We start from the raw sequence: 24,522 nt of genomic DNA on the forward strand, positions 1-24,522 counted from the left end.
GAATCGGCTTTCGATGAACCTACCCTTTTACGGCATCTATTTAACGGTGTACAAAGAGATCCAAGATTCTGTTTAAAGCTGCCCATGCAGGTAGGAGTTGGTTCGTTTCTATTGTTCTTCGAAACAGCTTCGGATATTGAAATGGTTTTTGGTTGCTCATCCTCACTCGGTTTTCCTGATTTGTACAACCGCTTTGGTTTTGTTGGTCGATTAGCATTCCTTTGCCCGTCTATCTCCGGAGTTTTTGCACCTTGTTCATCTCTTACGTTTTTCCGATCCAACGTTTCTACTTTAGTCGACACGACACTGCTGGATGTTTGACTCGGTTCATTCGAAGACGGTTCCTCTGGTTTGATCTTTCTGCGATTTTGCTTAAGCTTTTTTTTAGCTTTACGTGTATCGATAGAGGCAGAATCATTCGATTCAGCAGTGTCCAAACCACCGCTTGGTTCTGATTTCACAGTTTGCTTCTTGTTCTTCTTACCCTTGCTACTATTCGCACCAACTATTGCATTCCCATCTTTTTCAGTGATGAGCTTTTTCTCTTCAGTTTTCAAAGTCTTCCGAGTTTCCTCGCTGTTTCTAATTTTTTTCCCTATCGATTGAACATTGGCATTTGCGGGCTCGAGTGTTTTTTCCGCAGCTTTACTCGGCTCTTGTTTCTGCGATTTATTTTTGTTCGTTGGCGACGATTTTGACACCCACTTCGAAAAGGCAGACGAATTTTGCAATTCTTGAAAAAAGTAGTCAGACAATACAATATTTTTACCGGATGGCATGTAAGGTGGCGAATTTATGGCAGTATCTGTGGAAAAAATTTCACTTGAATCTTGGTTTTTAGCTATCTGACGACCAGATGTTTTTTGTGTCCCATTTTGAGATCGACCGTTCAGTTTTCGCAATGTTGCAGCAGAGTTTTTCCTACCAACATTTTCATGTATTATTGCTTTCCTTGCGGAAACTTCATTGTTAATCCTCTCATTTTTAATCAACAGCGATTTGACTTTGATCGTATTCACCTCTGCGCGCAATTCGTCAACTGCATTTGTTAACGCAGTCATTTGTAATATTACGTCGTTTAATTTATCTTGTTTTGAATTATCGGGATGAGACATCTGGCATTCAGTTTTCACAATAAAATTTAGTTTATTGAAATCTAAAATATGGTCCCGTGAACACTATTCGGACTGTTTCTTTCTTTTGTTCTGTCAAACCATTGAAACAGACGAGCGGAAGAATTAAAAAAAAGGTGAATAAATCGTTCGGAATTAAAAACAAACTTACCTTATGTATAAGGAGGCCAAGTTCATGTATACAAAGCACGTCACTGATGCGATCCAAGTTTCGTTCAATCATTTCTAACATGAACATCGGTTTTCAATCGAATGATTTTTGTTTTTGACTTACAAATAAAGAATATTTCCAAAAATGTATATTCAAAAATATCAATATCACCGTCTCAGTGTCATTTGATGGTGGCAGAGCCGTTTATCAGGTAAGGATGACAGATTTTTTTATTATGACTATTAAATAACGTATATTAGTATTATACAGCCTAGGTACATTCATCAGTCATCGAGTTGCATTGTATAACGGACTGGCAATTGAAACAATGTTTGGTTGAATACAAAATTCTTCTATGCCAATACATGTACATATAATACTATAGCGATTTATTTACAATAATTATAGTAGCGCAAGCTTATGATGAAATTAAATGTACTTGATCAGTGTTTATATCCAACATATAATTGCATCAGATAATTCTTAGAACATACTGCGTGACATCCAAAATCGTAAAATTTTTCGCTAATATAGTGTTTAAATCGTGCCTATGATCACTTGGTGATTCGCTAAATTTGAGAGAAGGATCATAATGACATTACTGATAGAAAATATTGTATTAAATAACTTAAATCGAATCAAAAATTTACAATGATTATATTCGAAATGGCCTCGCTGCTAAACATTCTGCATCCAGCAAAATAATGTCTGATACAGTTTCAATTGTTAATTAAGCCTAAAATTGCCTGAGCGCTAGCCTTGTCTTATAGTCCTGGTTTCGTTTGCTGCTCGATTACAGGTTTAAAATGTATTCATTGTCTATCATATTTTAACATCTATTTGTACACGCGGTGAGTATAAATTGATTTGAAAGGTAGGAAATATAGTTGCACTTATGGCTTAGCGGCGATACATATTTCACTATTACTTATGTTTGTACGTTGATACATTCCTCATGCTATGAAGAGATAATTATACGAAAAAACGGATCAATATTTCTTCACTGGAGTTGAATGATATTTGAAAAAAAAAAAAAGAAACACGCTAAGTTAGTATACGACAACCTTGGGTGTAGCAAAGAGAAGAAAAATATTTCATTCGACTTTATTGTTGCGTATTTAAAATTTTCTATAATTGAAATTAATTGTTGCTGTGTCAATGGGTGTTCATTAAAATGAAAATGCACCGCTCTTCAACAGGTTCAACAATTTTTAATTCACCTTAAATATTGGACTTGCGCTGTACAAGTAATGCAATGGAAAAAGTAACTAGATGAAGAATTATGCTCTCACAGTATGTTATCTCAATTTTTCTACACCGCGACTCTATCTTGTTTAACTAGGTAGGAGGCAGGTTACATGACAATATCCAATTGTTGCCCGACAAGAATGAGTGGAAGATAAAATATACACATACAAGGTGAAAGGAAGCTCCCACCTGCTTAATTGATGCCGGCATCAAAAAATAAAACACATACATACCCTGAAAGTAGAATTGCATGTTATAAATGTTAGAGTTAAAATATTTTTAGAGAGCCTGTATAAGTGTGTTACTTCTCTGCGAGGTAATCGATATATTTCAATTTTCCGATACACGATATCGAATATAATGATAAGAAAAAATGATACATGGTATTACGCGGTGAAGTCATTCATCCAAATAATAGATGCCATTTCACTCTAATGTAAAATTTTCTAAGTATCAAAATCAAATATAACTGTTGATGAACGTGTTACATTGCTTTGTTTTCGAATTACATTATTAGTATTTCTTTTTTTTCCGTCTCAGGGTATTCAAGTCTTAATATCAGCAGATCAATGAGAAGATTTTGTTAGCCACATTCCTTATTTATCAATCCAAGCCTTGATTTGGTAGCGGCTGCGCCATTCTCAAAAAAGATATATTTTTTACTCATCAAATTAATTAATGAAAAGAAACTATCTTCGTTACTGACCTCGGTATAAATTTACTTACGTCCAATTATACAGTTCGACCATTTTATGCCACATAGGGTATTTTATTTAAACAATAGACCTCGATTAGGATGGAAAAAAGTTAGTGACCACCAACCTTGCAAGTCTGCTGACAAGGATGCATTGACATAATAGACATTTGTTATTTCGATAAACAAACGCTTCCAATTTCGTTGACTTATTGCTTCATTGCTCGTGCGGTGCAATGCTAATACTTAATCGACTAATATATCACGTTAAATAAAAATGACTCTGGATTTATAAGTGTTGACTTTATATAAACAGGGATCGGTATAATAGTTCACTACCTGTTTACTTTGGTCCCATCTCATTCCCTCGCTCTCTTCTTCACCATCTTCTAACACTGTGTGCGGCAGCAGTCTTCACAGTTTGACACAACTCTACACACACTCGTATACTCGTTTGTCCATTGGATACAACGGTCCTTCTTTTGATCCTTTATACACTTTGGAGTTGAAGATAGTATTTATCAGCACGTGTTGCAGGCATGCACTATGCACTAGCTCAGTTTAGCCGCCCAGAGTATGGTCTGTCAGGAATTCGGGGGGGAATATTGGGAACAGGTCGCCTACAACATACATATTTAATGAGTAACAGTTATATGTGATAATAAATAATAATGATTAATTTATAATACGATGAGATATGACCAATGAATTTTTTTACGTTATTATTGAATTTGATTTTTAACCTGACATCGTTACCAGAATGACAAACCGGTTCTACGGAACTTGGCATCAGAAAAATTCGACGTAAGCATCCAATAATTCAATGAGCTGACCGTACTAATAATATTGATTGAATAGACTGCAAAAGATACAGAAATGAAATTTACACTGTGCGTATACTTTGTAATACAAAAGTGTTATTTTTTTTTCTCAATTTCAATAAATACGTATAATCATTATTATCCAGAGCTAATGAAAATATTAACTAATATAGAATGCCGAGTTTTGATCAAATGAATTCTTTTCATATGAATACAATAACACAATGAATACTGAAAACACTTTATTGAAAACATTTCTTGCGTAACATGCATAAAAAGTAAGACATGCATGAATAGAATAGTTTCGAAGGAGTTCTAAAAATCTGTCAAAATTGCAAACAGTAACTGAAGTATATCAACATAGAAGAAAAAAGAATGGGAAACTCAGCGACCTTAGTAAATAATATATTAAACAATTTGATTTAGAAATCCCTTGATTCTTAAACAATAACATATACATATCCTGAAATGCATGTCAAGCACAGAAACACCAAAGACCCGTGAATGAAATGAGATAATTTTTTATACACATGAAACTAATTAGAAACAGAAAATAATGAATTATGATAGTAAGCTGAAGCAACAACGTGTACATTTATTATTATCGAGGAAAAGGAATTAGATTAGGATTAATAACAAGACAGAACATAGGCACACATCTTACAAATAATGTATAAATGTGTGTCCAGTATTCGTACAATTTACGATTATTATGTCATAATCGTTTATATTTTTTAACATAGTATAGTAGTCCCTATATACACATTTATATTGCAATAATCAGTGTACTTCTTATACAATATAAGTTCACATAAAACTTGTGTTTTATATATTAGAATACGTTCGTGAAGTAACCCTACGTTAGAAGCATGAATGGCATTTCATCTTTGGAAGGTACAATTGCAGATGTCCATGCGTGTGTGTGTGTGTGTATGTGTGTGTCTATGTCCATATGCCACAATACGATTCCCAGTATATGGTCTACCAATAATTATTACAATTTTTCGACGCATTGCAATACAACTGAATGATAAAAACTTAGTCTACCTACGTGAAGGAACACTTGAAGAGAAAGAAAAAAAAAAAGATGGAAACCTCATCTATAGATGTTGGTCGCGGGATTTTTCAACAAGGCTTTGAGCCTATAATACCAATGATACTTCATAAATTATGTGCTAGATTTGATGTAATGTATTAAATCTTTCGAGACCGAGAAACCTTCGAAGTGAAATGGACTTATGTGGCATTATCAATTAAGCTGCTGATTGGAAGAGCCATGTATTAAAATTCTACTATGTAACCGATTTATAACCAGAAGAAAATATGTCTCATATTTTAAACCGGGGAACCTAATTACTTTCAGCACGGAACGATGAGCAAAGAGAAACACGGAATAGTGCAAATTTAGCATGTACAACTTAAGAAGTGGACCCCAGGAAATTGTTTCTACCACATAGGTACGTATTAAAATTCAACCCATAAATTTTCAGGTTTTACGATTTATTATTATATGCAAAATATTTTCATCCAAAGAATAATTTTTGTCATACATTTCCATTTTGGCGTATTCAGACTATAAGATTCCCATGTATGTGTGTGCATATATGGTAATACAATATTTTTAAAAACTGCCTGGGGACTAACTCCCGAAGTCGAGACGAGTATGAAAGTTGTACACCACTAGTATGAAGAATCGATAATATTCGGCACACCACTTACGCAAAGACCCTAATCGTGTGATATTCCACTAGATATCATTTTGCATTGATCAAAATCATTTGATAAAATCAGAATTCCCCAATTTAAAGTATTCATTACATAAATATGACTATAGTACAAAAATATAAATTCAATTGAACCAAGGATTACTTCACGTACAAGTATTTTAGCTTTTCGTTTTTAAATTCACTTCAAACGTCTGATGGCAAGTAATATTCTTAAACCGTTACAAGTGTAACATTAATTAATCGAGGACACTATTTTATTGAAGTCACTATACATTGCAAATATTCAACTTGGTATACTTATCTGTCAAATATTAAGGCTCTAGGTGGAAGCATTCGGTGTATCAAACTTCGATTTTATAAAAGAAAAACGTTATTGATGTTTCAATGTAAATTTTATAACAAACACAACGAAAAGTATAGTCAGAAAAAAACATAAATTTGAAAATGAAAATAGCGATACCAAGCCGTATTATTCATAATGGTGCGGATGAATACTGAAGATGAATTTCTCGAATGATCTGAATGAAAATATTGTTAAGGAGTACTTTAGGAGTTGAGTTGAATATCCGCAAGCAAGTTTATGTTATATCCCTGGGATTCATCATTTTATGTAGTACTACGATCTAAATTGCAATAACTACTTACGCTAATGTCATAAATATTATTATTATTTTTTAGTTTTCTCTGTTTTTTTCTTCTAATTGTTATATATTTACCAACATTGTTTTATTTAGTCACAGAAGCGATCAGTTCAGTGCATTACTACAGTAACAATTTTTCCGCCCCATATTCAGTACTACGTGAGAGCATTTAGTAATTGCAAAAACAGAAGGAAAATTCATGTTCTCAATATAATTTAATTTGGAAAATTTACAACTAACATCTATTCTAAGTTGTCTCTAATCGCGTTTCTTCTAAGAAGTCGTATTAATAATTGACTTACGAATCCAGAGTGAATATAAGAAACCATCAATTAACTCATAAGACTCTGGTTTCCAAATAACTAGTTACACCGTCTGTTCGTTGTCGTTTGATCTGTGAACTTACTTCTCATTTCACATATATTGAAAACAAGCTACTACTTACACGCAAGTGATTTTTACAGATTGACCTGCGTACAGAAATCATACTCCGATCGAAAATTATAAGGAAATAAAAAATAAAAAAATGAAATGGTAAAAGTTAATTGAAACTGCAATGTAGGTAACTTTGAACATTTCTTAATGTGCTAATATCTACCGAACATGGGACATGGTGCTACAGACTAGATTTATAACTTATTAGCCTGGCAACAGTGCATGAATCTGTTAGATATACAATGTATACTGTACAATAACATTCCGATATAATGCCACTCGTGACTGCACATATTTTCATAAATAATAAATATTATTCATATATGAATGTAGCACTGCTCAGCTCTGAATGGAATGGTACGAGTTGACGTTTTTCTTATCATTTAATTTGAAAAAAACATTCACTTTCACAGTGAAATAGATTGTTTTATTAAGCAGAACTTGACATATATTTTGGCAATTAATGTTGTAACCTTCATACGGATCAAGTATATTCAGATATAATAATTTGATGCGATAACGTTTACATGACTTACGATTGATACTCTATATTTGAAAAGACCAAATAATTGTTATAACAAATCTCTAATTTCGTTGACGATAGAGTTAATGTTTTCATTATCTTTTACAATAAACTCCGAAGGTAGCTGCAATATATCACATATTATGATGAAGTAAGTTTTGCTTTAGGTAGCTAATAGTTAAACAATCTTTATCGACGCACTGACATTTCTATAAATGAAAATGACCAAACATCAAATTTATACTAAAGTTCAATCTCCTGTTTTCCAATTTTTTAAAACTACTTAGCACTTCACTTGTTCAGTATCGATTTCTAACATTTAAAATTTAATTAACACGATGATATAACCGTACAGTGAATACGAGATCGCTTTATCATAACAGCATGACATTTTTGTCCGATAATAATTGTAAATATCACTGAGAATCGTTATCAAGTAATTATATATGAAGATAACATTTATTCTTCTATATCAGAAAACAATACATTGCGGTTCAACTGCAAGAAATGCTTATATTTCTAATTCAACTGATCTATTTGTGGAATGCCGGCAGAGTTTACTTGTAGTAAGGACATCTAATAATCACCGCTATTCTTGGTAGACTTTTCAGGACTTAGTTACTTAGGGAATCGTTTTCCGTTTACTAGGAATGTTAGAACCTTCAATTATACTTACGACTATATGTAAAATTAAACCGATTGCTCAGCTGATAAATATTAATCTTTTTATCCATTTCAAACACATTCGCAGCAGGTTCTGATTTCACGAAGCAAAATAATTTTGACATCAATCATAATTTCACGCAAAGAATAGGGAGACTTGACCCACTGCAAAGTGGGACACTCGAGAAAAGAACATGATTATGATTATGCGAGTGAAATTTTTCTGTTTCTGTTTGCATACCTGCATTGATTTTTAAAAATTTTTTTTCGGAACAAAATAGGGTTCCTTTGAAAAATATGAAGAATAATTTTTCATACAAGTTTTACCTGTCTCATTTTGCTTTACTTTCACTGGTCTCACTTATATTCTTTACGCCGGAAACGTTTTTCACAACTAATAATTATATTGGAGCTGCTTAGCAATTCTCGCAATTGAATATTTTAAAATTGTATTTAAACTATATCATTCATTAATAGCAATAAATTTATTTTACACAGAGTTGAATTTGATAATTCTGAATAATTTACTTGAAAACACGTATTGGCGTCAATGAATTCAACGCTGCGAACTGTCCAACACTTGGTGAATTACTTTTACTTTTTTGAGACGTCAGTCATCAAATAAAGCAAAAATCCAATTTTCAAGGGTCAAATCTCTCAACTAACGTTTCATTAAAATATAATATCTATACATCGTAATAATTACCATTGGATCGTTAGAATGAGTTTTTTTTTTTTCTATTCAGTAATTTAACAATATTAATCTTTCCTCTTTTCAACCCTACAAATATTATGTGTATTAAATATACACTTAAGAACTAGGGTGCCAATAAGGAAATCTTTGGTGAAAGGGCAACCTCCGAACTACGCGCACAACGCCTTTGCCAACACATGCACAAGTTTTCGTTTGCAGCATTTGTCCGTTACGCTCGGCTCACGTAAAAGTTGTGCACGCATGGCTCGGAGGTTTCCTCTTTCACCAAAGATTCCCTGTATAATTAGCTATGATCTATTATCCAATTGAAACACAGCACAAGACAATCAAAAACTAGGTACTGTACAGGTATAGCTAATGCCAATTTTATATAATTGATACAATATTCAATCTCGATTGAATAAAAATCCATTTCTAGAACATTTATCGCAACCCAGAAAGTCATATTCATTTCTGTGATCATTTATAATTGAAGTACATACAATACATATCCAAGCAACTTTTGAAAAGTTCACTTCATTCGTAGCATAAAAATTTAATCTGTCTGTAACAATTTTGTGGCTAGAATTACACTAGTTATTAATTGACGTTTAGTCATAGTCTGTTGAAAAATTTTCTTTATCCAAATTTCCAACAGCCTGATTTATGTTGTAAATAAATGAAATCTCAAGATCGTATTCAAGTCCAGTATCCAATACGGGATTTATTATTTTGTCCAGTCCCACAATCCATTGTAGCATACAATTAGATAAGTATACAATTTATACACATATCATATCTTCTAATACTGTATATCATGACTACAGATTTTAGTTGAAACTTCAGTTTTGGATTAAATAGCCATGGCAAGAGCTGAATAAAAATTCTCCGATCTGAGTTATGAAAAATTTCTATAGTCTGATTTGTACACTAGTTTTCACTCTGGCTCGTTGGCCAGTACACAAAGTTTGATAAGACTTTGCATCGTCGTACATATAAATGTATACTAAGAAGCAATTTTGAAAATCTAGTTGGAATCGAAACAGTAAATATATTCTAGAATTTGCTAAAAAGTACCTAAAACTGTCCTTAGACACGGTTCAACGAATACCTATTATTATTATAATTTTTGTTTTCTTTGCAAATACACGAATTTGTAAAACGAACAATTCAATTTTCTTTAACTCTGGGTTACACGTGCATGTGTACTTCAATCAATATATTGGTTTCATGCGAGACGAGTTACCCTTGATGTAAAACTTGTTAACACGGGACTTTTCCATTTATGCTCTAAATGATAGGTTTTGTAAAATCGAATACTAATTCTATCCTGTTGAACCTTGAGAATAATCCAAGGGTAAAGCAGTCTGTTCATGATCGCATGAGATACAATACGAATAATGTTATACCATACTTTGTGTCTATTTCCCAATGTCGTATACTTGTAAATAGTTTAGAAATCTAACAGTCATTAATTCAGCTTGTAAAATCATGCACAGAAATCAATAAGTTAGTTGCAAATTAGTAAACTTTTTCCATACAACAGAGATTAGAATTAGTTTCATCTTAACCCTGAACAGTCTACCATTCTACATAAGTTCAATTATTCATTTCAATTTAGATAGGCAACTGCAAAGTTGGATATGGCAAGCGATAGCATTTTTTTTCATTATTTACTTGATCCTGAATGCATCCATCATCTCGTTCATAGCAGCATTAGCAGCAGCCTGTGTAGCAGCTTGACCCACTCGTTGCTGCAGCCCACCCCCACGACTAAACACACCAGTTTGTATTTACACTCTAAATTAACTAGAAATAGTTTACGTTTTGCTTAACACAATAATATGCTTGTTTAAGGGTTCCATTTTCTTTCAAAATAGCTGTAGAAACAAGGCTGTGAACAATGGTACTGAGTTTTTACTGAGACATCCACATTGTTCCAAACTGATCCATTTTCTTTGCATTGTAAATAATTTTGAGCCTCTTCAGAAGGTATGTGCATCTTAAAATAGGGCACTTCTGGGTGGATAGTGTTAAAAAAAAAAAACAAAAAATATTCCAGTGGCCGATTGACATTTTCTACACTTTAGGAACGCTTGACTAATTTTTACCCATATTAAGTAGGACTAAAAATATTGCAACACTATAAATAGCGTTATATAGTTTATAGATAGCCCCGTGCTATTTTTAAGAAATAATTTTCTGGCACTTGCTCTAACGGGATATAACCATTAAGGAAGAAGAAGAAGCAGAAGAAGAAAAAATGGTCCTTCGAACTTCAATAAATTAAAGAATTAGTTGATTTTCACGGAAGTTTCGCAAATATCTTTATAATAACATTGAAAATGAATTTGCGTTTCTTTCACTTTCAAATTTATATTCACGTATGTGCATTATGATAATAACTGATTTTTCAAATGATCTTCTTTACATAAGATGAAGAAAATTGAAACTTTTGGTTTATAGTTTCTTCCACTTTTTCAGAACCTAACAGTAGTTATGTATCACTGATGTTATAGAATTGCATTTTTAGTCTTCTATCACCAAGCATCCACTCACAAAAGAAAGTGCATCATATGAATTGAGAAAATAACGTTATAATCGGGCGCACATTACATTCTTAGTTTCGTGTCTTTAAGCATCCATTTAACGAACAGAGTGCATAATATGAATCGAGCTCATGTTATAATCAGGCGCCGACATGTCCTTCTCCAGGGAAATTTTCAAGTGATATAATATGTGTTCGGCTTAGTGACAATATTAAAAACATGAGTACGTAATTCAAAAATTACGATGTATTGCTGACATGTGGACACCTGTACTGAATGACGTCAAAAGAATACTAATGATATAGTACCGATTGTAGAATGTTGGGTGTTAAATGCAATGTCATGCTGTTATTTGTTACAATTGTTATTTGGTGAAAACCAAAAACCGTTAACCACTGAATTATAAATATTTTCAAATGGTATATACAAGAATTACATACAATTTGAAATGCAAGTAGCTCAACAGTGGAAAAAGTAATTTAAACATGAATAATAAATATATTTTACATTTTTTGAAATATCCAAAACACATCATGTTTAAATTAAGAACATACAAGTACTTGCATTTCATAAATTCTCAGTATTGCCAGGCTAAATTATGCTGTTAGTAACACTAGCAGAGATGTGCAGATTTTAGTAACTACACATCAAAGCTGACTTGATGGTATACGTATAAGCGAGACGATATCAACAATAATAGAATTTTATTCAATACTGCCGTTACTGTACATGAGAAACTGCATGTTGACTCAGCAGCTCAGGTTATCTCCAAAATGCAAGACAAACATAATAACATTTGAAAAGCTTTTACCATACCTATTAACCAAAGTTAGATTTTCAATGATGACCGAAAACATGTCTAATTCCACAATGCAATGATTGAAGTTACGTTACTGCCGTAGATATGTTTACCATAAATTGAAAGTGATTCCGGCAAGGAGTATTTTATAAGTGAACTTTACATTTATTGTACAAATTTGCACACCTCCAACAGCAACTATCACGTACTATACATAGAATATGTAGATATAGAATACAATTTAGTGAGAACATTTTGAGTATTAAATATTTACGAACTAGATGCAACAAATATATATGGGTTAGTAGCGACTAGATGTTAATGTGAAGAAGTTATTGTCGGCGCCTGGAATAAAAATGAACATTAACACTGCAGCCCGATTGAATATGAAACTAAATTGCCTGGCGTGTAGATTTTGAGTCACAAAAATATCTGGAATTCCGTTAGTGAGAAAATGTTTCGCTATAAATTGATAACTCATCTCTACCTAAGTATTATAATAGGTATTACATAGATCATTAACACAGACCTGTAGGCAGTAGAATCAATAGCAAAGCTTCTTTATATTCAAGCGTATTTGGAGCTGAATGCACAAATATTACCACAAAGCATTCATATATTATCCAAGATCACAATGTAGGTGATGTTTCATACACGTAATGTATTTTGCATTCCAGGAATCATTCAAAATTAACTTCAATACCTGCCCTGATTTTTTTTTACCACACCCCTAAATAACTCTTGTATTTAACTGCCATCCATTTTTTAATTTTGTGAAGACCTGAACTCTAATTCTGAACTGTGAGTAACTGGAACATGCTGTTCAAATTAGTGACCTAATCGTCTAATTATCACAATAGTAAAATCTTCAAAAAAGATATTGAAGAAAAGACATTGCTAAAAATACGTAATGTAGTTTCAAAGTTTCGGAAAAAGATATTGGTAAGGATAATTTCCACTTTGTGAAATTTGCGTAACAATTACGTTATTTCATTTTACGCTAATAGTGTATCAACAGTTCGCAACGGATGATGAAATTTTAAATAAAGAGATTAAAGCACGCAATTAGTACTTACGATGGTATGAGTGGTGGTGGCAGGCCAGGGGTGGCTCGGACTGGAGGGGGTGCACCGGGTCCAGGTCTGTTGGGAATAGCTGGTGCTGGTCGTCCCCCAGCTGGTACCGGTGGCGGAGCCCGCGAGCTTGCTGGAGGCACCATTGACTGTGCAACACCTCGCCTCGGCCCACCAGGAGATGGTGGAGATAGCCTGTAAAAAAACATGCAATGAGTATTTACCAATGAATGATAATCATCACTGGTTCTTTACTCATCCGTCACACGTGACTAAGAAATTCAATTGTCAAAATGTCTTTTACGATGTAAGTTGGATACTTCAAGTTATCAATAGATTTGAAGGTTTGTATGCGGCTAGAAATAACACATAATAGCAATTTCAATAATACACTTTAAAATTGATATTCAACTTTCGATACTTTTAATTATCTGTTTTTTTCCTCCCAATCCATACCAATATTGATGCACTCTGGCTCAATTGGCACAGAACATAGTGCTTTAGCTAACACTTATGACATGATATATCAATGCGCAACTGGGCATTGAATTAGATAAATTGTATTCACACTGTATGAACAATATAAAAAACTTTTTATAAATAGTTCACATCAACTACAGATTGACGAAGCAAAAAGACAAATCGTAAATAAAAGTGGTAAAAATGGAGACAATCGAGGTGTAATAAGATTCAGAAATGTAAAGTATGAGTGAGTAAATATATGGTCTTACCCAAGACTGAAGCGTTCACGTTCAGAGCAAATGGAAAATGCGGACAGAAAGATGTAGAAAAGTAGTAAATTCGTAACATAGGCGAATAAGAGCATGCAAATATGTAATCCAAATATTACCTTGGATTTTCACCGGACGCCAGCCAATCACTTTTGACTGGAGGTGGTACTGGTGTAGAAACTGTTGCCATTGAGACATCTCCAATAATTCGTAAAGCTTCTTTGCAAGCATGATACATTCTAAGCATTTCCTCGCGCTTCTGGGCTTCTTCGGGTGATTCTTCCATCATAGAAGACTGAAAATTCTCTCAGCATTAGTAATTTAAGGATTCACGATTTGAAATTATATTATAATTAAAGTCATCTGTTCATTGTTTCAGTTAAAATTACTGCCCCATTGATTCATCACCGAACAATCAACGGAACATTGTTGCATTACACGGACATACGATATTATCATCTGCTGTAAATACTGAATACACTGTGGTTTTCTAGAGACACTTCAGTCTTTAGTCACTATATTCTCCCACAAATATATTGTTACAATACAGAATACACAAAATTAGTAGAGTTTTTGCTTTCGAGATACGAACGTTCTTTTCTTTTTAAATACAAAATATCATCAAATTAATCATAGCGTACATATATCTCAACCCAGATTTGTTCTCTGTTACGAGGACAAAAAAAAGAATAAGGTAGGGATAAGGATTAGCTTAGGAATCGGTAAGCATTATTTAGGACAAGGACTTACAGTAAGAGGTGAAATGAAATTCTTCAAATTATCTATTTCTTCTTTGGATAACTGGGAAAAAAGGAATTATTCGTAAGTTTTATAAAAATAAATAACAGTTTCCGTCCAAACATCTTGTTCACATTCCTGTAAAGTTCTCACGAAAAATATTAACAATTAGACAAGATAATTTGCTTTGACTTACTTGGTCACCGCTGGCATAAAGATGAGCTAATAATTCTCCATTGATGAAATCCTTTGCATTATTGATAATCAACATCATGATAGCTTTTGGTACAAGATCTCGCGTTGTTTTTGTGACTATTTTCATATAGGAGTCAACCAGATTTCTTATAGTTTCCACCTGTCGTTCCAGCTGAGGATCCATTGAAGATTGATTCTCAGTTCCACCCTAAGAACAGACATCTTCCATTTGTATCACAATCATTATAAAGAGTATACTTGGTAGACATATCCTGTATTGCCATTGTGTAAACAATATGCGCAGTGTCGAATGTGAAATGATACAAACGAGTTCAAAGAATAAGTTTAACTGTGCTTTATATTTTTGTGCGAAGAAATGATTGTACCTTAATTAACGTAACAAAATGAACAAAACGTATAATCAGGAAACATAAAACCATTGTGTTTTGTGGTGTTTTCGATTTCAGGTGTAATCACAGTATGCCAGATATGATGCAAGTATATGTATATCTATGTAACCATGGTGAAAGTAGTTGTTTGTGATTTTACAACAGCGTGGCATGAATATTTAAAAGTGCATCATACGATTTCATCAAACACCAAATCAACTCAAATTTCATACCAACCTCATATCCTTCCTTTTGTGTGAAACAGTTTGAAAACAGAGATACAATGACAAATACAAGAAATAAATATATTTCAATTAACCACCACCATGAATATGCCTAGCTTCTAACATAGTGATTGCACTTTTACAATACTGACGCAAAAACAGCACTCGATCTTGTCATTGTTAAGAGTCTAAGGACGATGGAAGTACTATTAGATCCAAACCACCACATAGTTAAAATCAAAATAAGAAAACTGAAAAACTAAAAGCACAATTTCGCATGCTGTGGAACCACTCACCCTAGGTAGTAGAATATCCTAGAACGAACGAAAGAAATGGTAATGATAGAAATTATAACACTAATGGGACTGTTTAATGCAATCACCTGTGAGACTGCAGGATTACAAAAAAAAAACAAACAGAATATTTAAAATATAGGTTCCATTATATTCGTATAGATTCGAAAAGTGAAAGTTAGATGAGATGAGCATGGAACTCGGCGGATGTATAAGTATTGATTCTCACATGCAAATTGACGATCGATTGGTGAATAAATTTTCGAATTTCAATAGTTACTAAAAATTACATAGGTATATACTTCGGTCTGCAGGAATATATGATATTTTTAATTTCCTTGAAGATTAATGAATAATTATCAATTCGAAGGATTGTTGAACTGTCTTCAAAGACACCTGATGATATCCGTATTTTCTGACATCTTAAGTAAAGATTCAAGTGACAGATATCTTACCTCGCCTTCGCCATTAGCCTGTTCTGTTGCTCTCTCAGGATATACTCCAGCTCTGAGGAACGAGGCTTTCCATGAATCGACATCATCTTGTGTCTCACAACTCAATTCCAACTGCTTATAGTCTTTGTATACATTTCTCCCTTCGGGATTGAACAACGCGAATAAATGCCTTCGTGACATGAAGCTCTGTTCCAGATCTCGCAGCTTCAATCCATCCAGAGGTAACATATACTTTTTTTCTCTTTCCTACTCAAACAGGATAGAACCCCGTCATTTCAACAATTCACATGTCACGTACAAGTCCATATTACTAGTCTAACATTAACGAATAGAGATTACAAAACTTTTAAGGTTTGTCCAGAATTATAGCAATCTCAATGTCATTCATCTTTGTATTTACCTTAATTTACACAATTATTATGATGTCGGTAAAAAGCATCGAGTTGTGTTGAAAAAAAGATATTTACCTCCTCATCTTTGAACCAGGAGATGCTCTCTGAAGTAAGAACAAACCAATAATCTCTCGAACCACCCTTCATAATTCCCAAGTTATGTATGCACATGTAGCCCTTGCGGATAACTTGATTTCCCAATGTATGACGACCTGCTTTAACTGAATTTTCAGACGATTGCTGAGCACTATAACAGAAACAACATTGTACTGTGAAATACTAGGCAAACAGGTACAGTGTGCAGGTACTTTATTATAGGTACAAAGGTACTTTGCTGTTGAAGACGTAATTTGAAAAATAGATAGAGAAAAAAAAACAAAGAAAAATAATAAACTATGATATATTCAACGGAGCAATAGGCAAAGCATTCGAATGAACTAATAAATATATCATATAGAGGGGGGAGAAAAAAGTCTCAGTACTCATAGCATCACTCTGAGATAGTGTGCACTGTGTTGCAATGCCATAAATTCCATGAATTAATCAATACGTTTTCGTTTCTTTGTACATGCTTTCATATTTCGTTTATACTACACATGACCATTGAATGTTGTGACACCTATTGAATTAATTTCTTCATTACACTTCTAGATTGGGAATTATGTTTTTACTCAAGTTCAAAGATTTTTAGATAAGTTTAGAATCAGGAATACTGATTACAAAGTCTATATCCACAAATTTATAAATCAATCATTCCTTACAGTGTAAGAAAAGTCATACGAGTAATTTATTTTCTGTAATTTTGAACAAGTAATTCAGTGTTATAATTATAATGTGATAATAAAAAAAATATTGATGAAAACTTTAACTTAATAGAAACAAACTAAGAAAGCGTCAGAAGAAAGCAGTTTTTTGCAACTAAAACTGTCTCTAAAGCAAAATTTATAATATAAGAGATGTGGCTTAGTTCTATTTCAATTTTATGGTATTGCGAACTTTTTACAAATATTCACTGGTAGCCTGGGTTATTGAATTCTTTTGAATTTCGAACAAATGAGCATTTTTAATTACACGCTGTGAGACAAAAATTTACCCTGTTAGTAGCATTGTTTTTTTAAATTAAAACATTTATGGTTAAATGTCAGCTATAGCTGTATCAATTATGATTGGCGTTTTACAACTCGATGTTTGATTTTATTGTTAATATTAAATAATTGTCAGTAATTCATGTGAGTTTACTACAATGCTACACATGCCAATACATGAAGTTGGCATGTAACTGAACAGATCAGAACAAAATATAAAAATAACCGATATTCGATTAAATACTAAAGCCAATCTGATCCAGAGTTACTTACAACTGATCGATAAGTTGTCATTATCGTGAATATTGATTGAAATTCAAGTTATCGGTACACCGTGACAAATAAACATGTACAAAGAAAATTTATAATTATAGTTGTTACTAATGATGAATATTTGTAACCGTCTTTAATGTTCGTTCAAGACATCAAATGTTAAATATGTGGAAAAATTCAAATCTCCAAATGTTAAGATTAGAATTTATTAGAATTTGCATACAAATGCTATACCGGAAATATGGTTGAGAGACGTGATGGAATAGATAATCGTTTCTAAATACTAATATTAGCAAAATGAATTATGGTAGACTTCTGGCATACTTGTAATTATGATATTTGATATGAGAACAAAGTGAAAAACGAAAAAATGATTCTTCAATCCAGTTGAAAATCAGCACATGGCACGTACACTACCGGACATCAGATTGAAAAAAGTAACGGATATTGTGAATTAATTAAATCATAGTAGTATCTGCACACTGAAATAGAAATAGTATAACATAGATACTAAATTTTATATAAAATGCATAAAGAATTGCACATCTAGGACCTGCACAAAGAAAATAATTACAAGCAAACTATATTTCGTCAACTTTCACAAAAGCCAAAAAGAATTTATGGTAAGAATTTGTTGTTGATGTTGAGAATAATTTTAAAAATAACTGTAACAAAGCATTCACCGATCAAAAAAATAGTAGTCTGTTCAGTTTACAGCTTGAATCTTTTTTTTCAATATTCCATAAAATTATACTGTATATGGATAAATAGAAGTTTACACAATCAAAATACGCGATTAGCCACATCATAGTTTACTATAGAATGGCCAAAGAATTTACTTTTAGAAATACTGAAAAAAAATTTTCAACCATATCAGTGAGAAATAATTTGAAATAACCATAGCTTTGATGTTTTGAATTATTAAAAGAATTATCGTGTTAGATTCACCGTTTCTCTTAATGCAATTTTGCTGTATGATGCGAATTTCGCTTGGAATAAATTAGAGACAAATTTGCATTGCACTATATCTTTGAGGTTTCTCACTGAAACATCTTATAGATTTCATTTTCAAGTCAGTATTAGTGAAATATTTGCAAGGTTTCCTTTCACACGTATATCTGAAAATTATTTTGGTACCTATGATGCACGCATTACTTTATAACATGCCAGTAGGTAATCAACAATCTTCTGTTGATCTTATTGTTCATAATTAAGTAATTTAAATCACAGCTTAAGTACATCCCATTTAGAAAGCACAAAGATATCAAAAAATTGTCGGGAAAAATTAGGAAAAAAAAAAATAAAAATAACCATAAATATCATGTATATGAATATTATACACAATATATTGTTTTATATTTATGCAAAAATATTCAATAAAACGCATACATACAAAACTAAACATATGAAAAAGATATAGAGACAATATCTGGAGCAGGAGATCTACATAAGAACACACATCACCGATTTTGAATTATAAATGGTGTTGAAATTACAGAAACATACATATATGTATATGTACATATACATATACATATACATATACATATATAATATAATATTCCAAATTATAAAACGGGTGACATTTAAAAAAAACACAGAGTTGCATGCTTGCAAAAATTTGTTTCTGTATTTCGTCGGTGTTATGTGCTGCGGACTAGTGTTCTAGAGCAATGAGATGAAAAGTGGATAAATAGAAAAATTCAAGAATGAGGGTAAGGTGAGAATAGAGAGAGAGAGAGAGAGAAAGAGAGAGTGGTGTCAACCTCTGTTGCCATGTACGTTGATGTTCTTACCTTGCATTATGGCTACTGGCCGCCGCGCTGCCGGTATAATTAAATAATTGTTTTTATTCGTGAAATACAGTAAAGTTGATTATGGATATAGCAATACATGTCGGGAATGAAACATATTAGAATGTGTGTGGCTGGCCAATAAATACCACGCAGTCGGATTGATTATGCATGCCAGTTTTTTTTTTGTTTTACGCGAGCTTGAACAAAATTTAATTTATTTCAACATTCTAGTGCAATCGCAATACACTCAACTGCAGAAATACAATCAAATACAGGAATTAATATTTTTACTTTATTTTGTCATAAAACACAATCACTCCTGAATTTATAGGTCAATTTGTATCCGGCACAAGGCAACCTTGTATGAAATCAATGTAAGGTTCCTAATCACGTAGTATTTAAGGCATAGTACGATAGTATTTAAACAAGACCATTGCTTTTACCAAGTTTGTAAAGTTTCTGACTTCTGTGAGTTTTAATAATGTATTAATAATTGAAAACACCGAATATATCAACATTTCAATTTACTTCCCGTTATGGTCTTTCGAACATTAATTCATTATATGTGATTCGTAATGATGCATTAGCTGAACAGGTCAGACTCTAAATAATTTCGAACATGGCAGAGTGCTGATTATTAAAAATTGAAATTGAATATAATTGAACATTATTCCAAATTATTGCTGGTAAGCAGCCGTTTAAAGATCACTTCAATTCTACTTAATAATTTGCAAAACTTGTACTACAAGCATAAATTGCAGATTCAATGTTAATATACAACAAAATTTGAAATTAGCGTGAAAGCCATTAGATTTTAAAACTTTACACACTGGTTACTTAATAATAAATGACTGTATATGATATGAGTGTACGAGAGAAAAAAATGCAACGAATTAGATTTTATGAAATAATAAAATGAAAATAATAATGATTATAAACAAGAGAATGTGTGCAATGTACACGATACAGGTATATATGGATATAGCCATTTAGATTAATGTGATGTACGCACAATGTCATACAATTACATGTACACAACGTGAATATAGGCATAATTAAGGCTTGTGATTTAGTTACTTATCAAGCACTAGAGAACTGCGACTGTGCCTCCTAATGGAAATGCGCCATGAGCGACGACGCCTAAGTTTGCCAAGTGAATAGGTCCTCATGAGGCATGCACTGCTCGAGCAAAAGTAACGTTGGGGAAATGAACTAATAAATAAAATTGTTGCAAATAAAAATAAACAATAACACCTTTCAAATCATTTTCTGCATTGATGGGTCAAAAGAAGGTATGTTCAGTTTTTTCGATGATTAAAAATATATACAATGTTCAAATCCTATTGAAGGTGATGTCTTTTAGAAAATATTCCAGAATATAATAATATTACAATGCTACCATGCAGTGTGAAATTTAAACCGAATGTTACTGATTAATTGACTGCACTACATGTTAATATAGTAAGAAATCGCATGATTTACGCATTTACATGATAAGACTCTGTGAATGCACCTGACTGAATGTTCATTACGTTTTAACGAATCGATACGGGTTTGAATATAATACAAATAATGTAAAAATGAGCATTTTTAATAAAAAAAATCAGCATAAAGTATCTGCTAGTTTATTGTGTAATATGAGTGCAAAGGTTGGAACATCATTTATGACACCATAAAATTTTCGTAACTGTCAAGATACTGCGATAATGATAAGAAGAGAAATAAATAAAATTTTTTGCGCATGTACAAACGACATAGTACGTGTATGGGGCAACGTACGAGTACAGCAATGTTTATTAACAGCGAAAAAATATGCACTTAATCCCTTACAATTAGTCGCTAAACGTGCGAATTTAGTTCGTGCAGCGAGTACAAAAAAACGCCAAAAAAACTTTTAATAAATACAAGTGACATGACCAAATATCACCATCAAAAGCTGGTATTATTAAGCGGCAATGTATTTTCACTCGTCAGTCGACTCTGCTGCTCTCGTACACGAACCCTACGTATTTGAAGCTCTGTGCATGAGGATAGGTAGAGCACTAAATTTCAATGCTTGTTATGAATCGTAATTTTATCGTTCGATTAGAACTTTTTTACAATGCGTATCTTTGGAACAATTGTCAGTAACATTGGTGAATTTAGAAGTGCCTTTGTTCTACGCTTCGCGTCTTTAGTGATTGACCAGATAACTATGAATCTCGTTGTCCCGAAAAAAATGGAATTTTTATGTTCAAGTTATTGAAGTACAATTCCAGTTATTAAACTCAGTTTGTGGTTGACCAACTAGGTACTGAGAATTGGAGAAGATATGATGTTATATGTCATAATGAATTTTAAATCTTTTTTGACACATGTACATACCTGTATGCAATTTATAAAATACTCCAAAGATATTACAATTTACGGGATTCTAAAGTGAGATTGTTTGAGTTAGTTTGCGTACAAAAAATTATGTACAATAAAGCACTTATGAGGAAGAGGATAGGTGGTATAGAAAACTGTTCAGTAATAAGTAAACTGAAAAAAAAAAAAAAAAATGGCCAAATAAAAAGAAATATACCAAGCCAACGTAAAGTATTAAGAGAAAAAAAAAAGAGAGAAAGAAGAGAAATAAATTTACAAAATAAAAAGATAACAATATAACGGAATAACTAACGATTCTAAAAGTTTCAGTTTTTCTATTTTTGCCACAGCTTGATCTGATAAAATTCTGACGAAATATTAGCAGACCGATGAAAGACTATGTAAGTACGTAATCGTATGCCAAAGAGCGATTTGTAGGTGAAATAGCACTTACTTGGCAAAGCCGATAAAATCTTCGTGATTCGTGTTCATGTATGCCAGTTCACAATCAACCAAGAGTATCAACTGGTCTTTACAAAGCTGCTCTCGCTGCCTTACATGAGTGGTTATAATACGTTCAGTTTCCTCTCGAAGTCTGGGATAACGAGCCATCTGTAATTTAAAAAAGAAACGGATCAAAAAGTGTATAATATTTTATAATTTAATTTCTATTAATTATAATTTTTAATAATTTAAAATTTGTATTAATACATTCATCTTTCATTGTCAGTTTATGAAAACACAAATAGCAGCCACACGCAACAGCAATCAAGTTTTCAATTCGATAATCAAAACTTGCAATTTATTTTCTTCGATAGTAATTATGAATTTCGGTATACTAACCCTGTCAGTGCAAATACGCACAACATTGCTAAGTTCTTGTACAACCAAATCGACACACTTGAGGCTGGGCTCCTTCAGCCTGTTAATTTGTTTTTTGACGATGGCTTCAAAAGCCATATCGGGAGTGAACAGACCAACTCTGATTCCTAAAAAAAAGCATAAACAATTCGTATGATTTAAGCTTTATACATAATACTAGGGTCACCGGATTAGCAACGTATTTTTATCATGATTTTAGAATAAGTGATTAAGAACAATATTTCTGGAATACTAACCGTGAATATTTCTAATTGCAAAAGCAATTTCTCGCCTTAGTTCCTTTTCGTCAAATTCCATTTTAACTATTTCAAATGGGAAACGTTCATGGAAGATTCTGTTTATTTTCGCACCACCACTTAATTCATTGGTATTGATTTGTGCTGAACCAGAACCCTCGATGGTCCTCTCAAAATCTGACTGCAGTTGTTGAATCATTCTAGAAAATCAAATGACTCAATGCAATTTATAACAATTTACAAACGTAATTACGTACATCTGAAGAGAGAAGATGATGTTTTAAAGATAGGAATATCTCACAAGATTTACCATATAAGACTTGCAATAACTGCAATAACCAGCGAGGTAGGTATAATTTGAAGGAAGCAAGAATAAATATTTGTTAATTTTTTATCTAACTCTATTTTCGATATTATGGCAGCTAGAATTGACATTACTTATCCCACATAATAGTCTGTACATAAAGCTTTTTTTCAAAATGTAGTTAATTGTTAAATGTAAGTTATTTACTTCTATGTTAGGAATTAAAAATCAATGAATTTCAGAATGCCTTGGTAATGTAGGCAAAAAATGTTCACTACTCAAACATTGCAAGTCTCATGCTTCGTTATAAACGCAATCACTGCAAGTATTTTGCTTTGTTAGAATTCTACAATTATCAGCGTACTAATAATAATTGGCGAAAACCGTAATGGGGGAAAAAAAAATAAATACTCGAGATACATACATAAACATTTGTATTGATCTGTAAAAAAAAAAGAGAAATATGTGTCTAAAAACCAAGACTGTTCATCCATCAAATATTATTTTCTAACCACGTAAGTAGCCACCGACAAATGAAATGATTACGTCAATCCTATTCAACTCTGTTAAATTTGGACTTGAATTTTGCATTTAACTGATTCAGGCATGACGGATATGTTTTTATCAATTCTAATCCATTTATACGGGCATAATATTAGTAGCACTAGCAGAATATCCCACTAACGTAACAAATCAAATGCAGTTTTTCAAATAACTCAAATTTCAATGGAATTTAATTGCAGTGTATTTCGTTTCCAAATATATTTCCGTGTGAACTTCGTTACTTAAATTGAATTTAGTGAATAAAACACTCACTGAAGCATTGCCTTCGTCTTTATAGCTGGATCATCCGGTCTGAAGTGCTTGTATTGATCCACATCTTTTTCCAAAGTAAGTAATTGCTTCTGCAATCTATCTCGCAGCGCTGGTAATGTGTCTCTTATATGATTCGTCAGCTGTTGGTTAAGAACTCTCTGCAAGTACGGTGTTCCAAGTCTGTCTGCCAAGTGTCGATAAGACGGATGGCTGCGC

General features: G+C 32.6%; 1 protein-coding gene across 10 annotated transcripts in view; it reads right to left on the bottom strand.

Moving 5' to 3' along the window:
* Window positions 1-1,524: 1,524 nt before the first annotated feature.
* LOC124299978 (dynamin) overlaps window positions 1,525-24,522 on the bottom strand; it is a 31,068-nt gene continuing 8,070 nt past the window's right edge. For 2 of the 10 annotated variants that reach the window (XM_046753531.1, XM_046753522.1), the window contains exons 6-19: window positions 24,307-24,516; window positions 23,187-23,386; window positions 22,912-23,057; window positions 22,523-22,680; window positions 19,723-19,749; window positions 16,644-16,815; window positions 16,177-16,422; window positions 15,442-15,453; window positions 14,817-15,023; window positions 14,002-14,177; window positions 13,883-13,888; window positions 13,155-13,346; window positions 10,408-10,503; window positions 1,525-3,846 (exon numbers count right to left, since the gene is read on the bottom strand). In XM_046753531.1, coding sequence (XP_046609487.1) covers window positions 3,783-3,846; window positions 10,408-10,503; window positions 13,155-13,346; window positions 13,883-13,888; window positions 14,002-14,177; window positions 14,817-15,023; window positions 15,442-15,453; window positions 16,177-16,422; window positions 16,644-16,815; window positions 19,723-19,749; window positions 22,523-22,680; window positions 22,912-23,057; window positions 23,187-23,386; window positions 24,307-24,516 — 1,912 coding nt within the window. In that variant the 3' untranslated portion in view covers window positions 1,525-3,782. Of the gene's footprint in view, window positions 3,847-6,469; window positions 12,424-13,154; window positions 13,347-13,882; window positions 13,889-14,001; window positions 14,178-14,816; window positions 15,024-15,441; window positions 15,454-16,176; window positions 16,423-16,643; window positions 16,816-19,722; window positions 19,750-22,522; window positions 22,681-22,911; window positions 23,058-23,186; window positions 23,387-24,306; window positions 24,517-24,522 lie in introns of those variants that run through there. The other 8 variants (XM_046753530.1, XM_046753526.1, XM_046753524.1 and 5 more) reach the window with 8 other exon arrangements.

The sequence above is a fragment of the Neodiprion virginianus genome, chromosome 3 (genome assembly GCF_021901495.1).
Source record: "Neodiprion virginianus isolate iyNeoVirg1 chromosome 3, iyNeoVirg1.1, whole genome shotgun sequence".
NCBI lineage: Eukaryota > Metazoa > Arthropoda > Insecta > Hymenoptera > Diprionidae > Neodiprion > Neodiprion virginianus.